At 42.9% G+C, this 5194-nt stretch overlaps 1 protein-coding gene across 1 annotated transcript; it reads left to right on the top strand.

Annotated features, from left to right (window-relative positions):
- Positions 1-256: 256 nt before the first annotated feature.
- LOC110518152 (GTPase IMAP family member 7-like) lies at positions 257-2757 on the top strand. The gene is made up of 2 exons (XM_036953868.1): positions 257-382; positions 1213-2757. Exons 1-2 carry the CDS (start codon positions 358-360, stop codon positions 2304-2306), a joined length of 1119 nt encoding a protein of 372 aa, XP_036809763.1. The 5' UTR covers positions 257-357; the 3' UTR covers positions 2307-2757.
- The last annotated feature ends 2437 nt before the right edge of the window (positions 2758-5194 follow it).

Consider the following 5194-nt stretch of genomic DNA (forward strand, 5'->3'; position numbering starts at 1 on the left):
CATGTTGAATATATTCGGCCTCAATTAGTAGTCAACACATAGTAGTCCAAACATACTGCCGATTACTAGTGCATTACGATTTGACTTGACTGAATAGTTCAATATTAGACCAGTCAAAACAGTTGTATTGTATTACAGCCATAACTAGTGGGAAAGGATTTCAGTAAATGTATGAAAGCTAAGAGAAAGCCTGTGGGTGTGTCAGGGGGTGGGCACCTGACAGATCCTGTATAAAACAAGTGAGCAGACCCACTCTCACACTGTATCTCTTTAGTATCCTTATAGAAGCATAGAAACTACTTCTGCTACTACTCTCACACAGTGCTTGAGACAGAGTGACAGATCTTCACTGCAAACATGAACAGCAAAGTTTCTCAGTCTGGTGAGTAGCCTTTAGGTTATAAAGATGGGAACTCAAGCCAATGGTATTGATTCCTTTTTTGATGTGCTTTTTCCTTTGATCTTCATGTGCTCTAGAAATATAATGATGCATAGCAGTGGGGAGCATTATTTTATATTACTCCCCTTTTATTTTTTTGTCAAGTTGACACAAAATGTTAACATTATTAGTTACATTATAATGTACAAGTCAGTGGAGTAATTCATTTTGTTTTTATTCTTGTATGCGCTTATTGTATATGACTGTTTTAGAGCACTACCTTCTCTATCTTTCCTTCTCTTTCTCACTTGCTGTAATGATTCTAAAAAAGGAACACATGGATTATACATTTATGTTTGTACGGTGGCCTTTGTTTATATATTGAAACCAAGAGATTGCTTGGTATTTGATGGGAGTCAATTTAGCAAAAAATTATAATGGCATAAAAACAGTTTAGCACATACAGATGTAGGATCTTAATTTGATAAATATATTGTTGCTGAAGGTTTTCCTGCACAGCAGCAAATGCAAAATTGTAGTGGATTTGCATTTTAAGTACTCTAAAGTTTCTAATGTCCACTTTGAAAGTCCAGACTTGATTTTCCCTAATCCATATAATAATTCACATTTCCTACTGCTGCAGGATTATTTTCCTGCTGTAGCAAACAGGCTAAAATTAAGATCCTGCATCTGTAGAGGCAATGCTCACAGATTGTTTTGTGCAGACCATGAAGAAACAAATTGTTTTTGCCATTACTCAAAATGTGCTAACAAGCAGTACATGAAGTCTAGACCTCTTAAAAAAGTTAACAAGTGTTCTTGTCATCCAACAGGAATCCAACAGCATACACAAAATGGGGAGATCCGCATTGTTCTGGTCGGGAAGACAGGAGCTGGGAAAAGTGTTGCAGGAAACATCATTCTAGGGGAAAAAGCTTTCCCATCAAAAATCTCCTCTATTTCTCAGACAAAAAACTGTCACAAGAGAAGAGGGAAGGTGGGTGAGCAAAGTGTAGCTGTTATTGACACCCCAGGTTTGTTTGATACTTCATTGTCCAATGAAGAGTCACTGAAAAAGATTGCTGAATGCATCTCTTTGTCTGCACCTGGTCCCCATGTGTTCCTGATTGTGATCCAGCTGGGAAGATTCACTGAAGAGGGGCAGAAAACTGTGGAGATGATTAAGACATTATTTGGGGATGAAGCATCCAAATACACCATGGTTCTCTTCACACATGGAGACTTTCTTCATGGTGATGATGATGATGATGATGATGTAACAATTGCACAGTTCCTGCTTGGAAATCCACATCTGGATAGTGTTATTTCCCAATGCAATGGGAGATATCATGTCTTCAACAAGAAAGATAAGAATCGCTCCCAGGTCACTGAGCTGCTTGAGAAGATCAAGACGATGGTGAAGATGAATGGAGGAAGCCACTACACCACTGATATGTTCCAGGAGGCTGAGAGAGCGATTGAAGAGGAGAAGAACAGGATCCTGAGAGAGAATGAAGAGAAGATACGCAGAGAGGAGGAGAAACTGAAGAAAGAAAAAATGATCCAAGAGGCTCGGGAAAAAGAGCTTAAAGAGAAGAATGAGAGGATCCTGAGAGAGAACGAAGAGCAGAAACGCAGACAGAATGAACTGAAGCAAGATACACAAGAGGCTCAGGAGAAAGATTTTAAAGAGGAGAAGAAGAGAATCCAGAGAGAGAAGGAAGAGCAGAGACTCAGGGAGGAGGAACTGGAGAAACTGAAACTGGAAAACGAGGCTAAAGATAAAGAAATAAAGGAGTTGAGGGAAAAATATGAAAGGGAGGCAAGAGAGAGAGCTGAAGGAAGAAATGGCTTTCTATATAGTTTTATTAAAAAAGCTGCTGAAGTGTGGAAAACAGCAGTAAAAGATAGGTGCAGTACACAATGAAAATCTGAAACAATGCTGTTCAAGAGTCCCGAGCTTAGTCACATTGAATGCATTCATATACAGTGTACACTGTTGCCATTCTACTGTTATAGCCTGTAACTATAGCATTGACTTCTATAGATGTATATTCTATAGCTTACATAAAGATTTATGACATTTATCCTGGCTCTGCTGTGTCTGTGATTTGTTTCCATTTATGTCAATAGTAAACATTATGTAATGACAATTTAAGACAAATACTAGACAACATTGAATGTAATCTATTGTTTCATTGATATTCAGTGAGGATATTTTCTTAAAATAACACAAATAATCATCATGACAGTTTATTAAAGCTGGTAATTAGCTACGTATGTGATTTTAGGGTAGCTTTCATGCATTGGCATTATAAATCAAATATGTTTTAATCAACAACAAAAAATAAAAAAACGTATTCATGTTGTGCATAACACTCCATGACTTGGTCATTCCTTGAACAAATGGGTTGGTGTTCATACCATTGTCAATATGACATCATCAATATGGGACAGAACAGTGGAATTATTTATATGGATGCACACAGTTGTCCAGACTGTAAATCATGCTGTTTAAACAGTGAAGTAATAAAGAGACTCTCTTTTCTTGACCAGTGACCTGACTGGGAAAACCTCCAGGTCTATAACTAAGGCCTGGAGTTTTCCCTGGTCAGGTCCTGTATAGCTTCTCCTAGAAGTAAAGGTTACGAGGAATGGAAGCCATTGACGGTTATTGAGACACAGACATGTGAGCCATGGCGGCCTAGTCTGTCTGGATCCTCCAGGCCAGCAGAGGGAGAAAATAAAATCCTAAACTCTGGGACCAACTGACAAATTGGCATCCTATTCCATATATAATGCACTACTTTTGACCAGAACACATGGGGCTTTGTTCAAAGTAGTACGCTATATATGGAATAGGGTGCCATTTCATCCCAAACAGACAAAGAACCAGCAGGCCTATGAAATCAAAAGTGCAAAGATTATCATCAATAGTGTAAAACAGAGTAAAGATGATGTACACCTCATCACTTTATATACAATTATTACACTCAGTTCTCTAATCTCTCACACACAGGTACGGGGAAATGACCAGCGAACATTTAACATTTCAATACAGACATCAGGGGACAAACCTTCGTCATTCAGTCACACACATACTATCTCTCCCTCTGACACACATACTATCTCTCCCTCTGACACACGTGCAGGCACACACACACACACACGTGCAAGCACACACACACGTGCAGGCACACACACACACACACACACACACACACACACACACACACACACACACACACACACGTGCAGGCGCACACACACACACACACGTGCAGGCGCAGACACACACACACACGTGCAGGCGCACACACACACACACACACACACACACACACACACACACACACTTGGGTGGAATAATCTGTACAATAAGGAGAATTGCTTTTCATGCTGTTTCAAAGTTACACAGGCTGTTAAAACATGCTGAGGATACCTGGATCATAGTGGGTTATGGGAAGAACACTGAGGTTTGAGGCAAGAAGAAGCACCTGTTTGAATTCAATACAAATCTCAAGCACCACCCAGACCAGTGAAAAATCATTAATAGGAATCAAATAGAAAGATTCAGAGTGTAGAAAGTGAGTGAACAAACCAGGGACACACTGACATTATCAAATGAAGCCAGGTCAACAACCAATATATAAGAACTCAAATGAATAAGTAGAAGAAAATAATGAATTCACACACACACAAACACACACACACACACACACACACACACACACACACACACACACACACACTTTGTTGTCAGTCAGTCAGTCAGCCCACTAGGGGGAGCCCTACTTAAGTCTGTCCCTCCGGTAGGGGCAGCCAAGACACGCAAGGCGCGGACAGAGGAGCGAGACCATTCGCCTCCTTCAGGCACACAGAAGGAAAGCGCAAACCAATAAGACAGCAGCCCGGACAGGAAATTAACTCATTTTGCTCAGGGGCAGGGCCAGCAGAGGGGTCCGGGATTGCAGTGCGGAAGCTGCTAGCCTTCCAGCCAATCGGACGTCCGACGACCACCGTTGTTGTTGTCCAGACGGGGGACAGGAGGGAGGGAGTGGGGGAGTTGGAGACTGGATAGAACTAGCCGTTAGGTTGCAGAAACAGGGAGGAAGGGGACGGGGCTGGGTGTAGTAGATGTCTCCCTGGTGTAGGGACAGCGCCCTCTAGTGTGTCAGGAGACATGCTTCAGTCCATAGGCTCCCCCAGAGAAAAATCTTCCTCCTCTTCCTCTTCCAGAGGATCCAGAGACACCATGTCCAGGTCCAGAGGCAGCCCTGAATCATCTGACACGTCCTCCGCCATCCCTCCCTTCTCCTTCTTCCTTTCATCCTCCACCATCCCTCGCTTCTCCTTCCATCCTCCACCATCCCTCCCTTCTCCTTTCATCCTCCACCATCCCTCCCTTCTCCTTCCTCCTTTCATCCTCCACCATCCCTCCCTTCTCCTTCCTCCTTTCATCCTCCACCATCCCTCCCTTCTCCTTCCTCCTTTCATCCTCCACCATCCCTCCCTTCTCCTTCCTCCTTTCATCCTCCACCATCCCTCCACCATCCCTCCCTTCTCCTTCCTCCTTTCATCCTCCTCCACCATCCCTCCCTTCTACTTCCATCCTCCACCATCCCTCCCTTCTCCTTCCTCCTTTCATCCTCCACCATCCCTCCCTTCTCCTTTTATCCTCCACCATCCCTCCCTTCTCCTTCCTCCTTTCATCCTCCACCATCCCTCCCTTCTCCTTCCTCCTTTCATCCTCCACCATCCCTCCCTTCTCCTTTCATCCTCCACCATCCCTCCCTTCTCCTTCCTCCTTTCATC

This window comes from Oncorhynchus mykiss, chromosome 19 (assembly GCF_013265735.2).
Source record: "Oncorhynchus mykiss isolate Arlee chromosome 19, USDA_OmykA_1.1, whole genome shotgun sequence".
NCBI classification, from domain to species: Eukaryota; Metazoa; Chordata; class Actinopteri; order Salmoniformes; family Salmonidae; genus Oncorhynchus; species Oncorhynchus mykiss.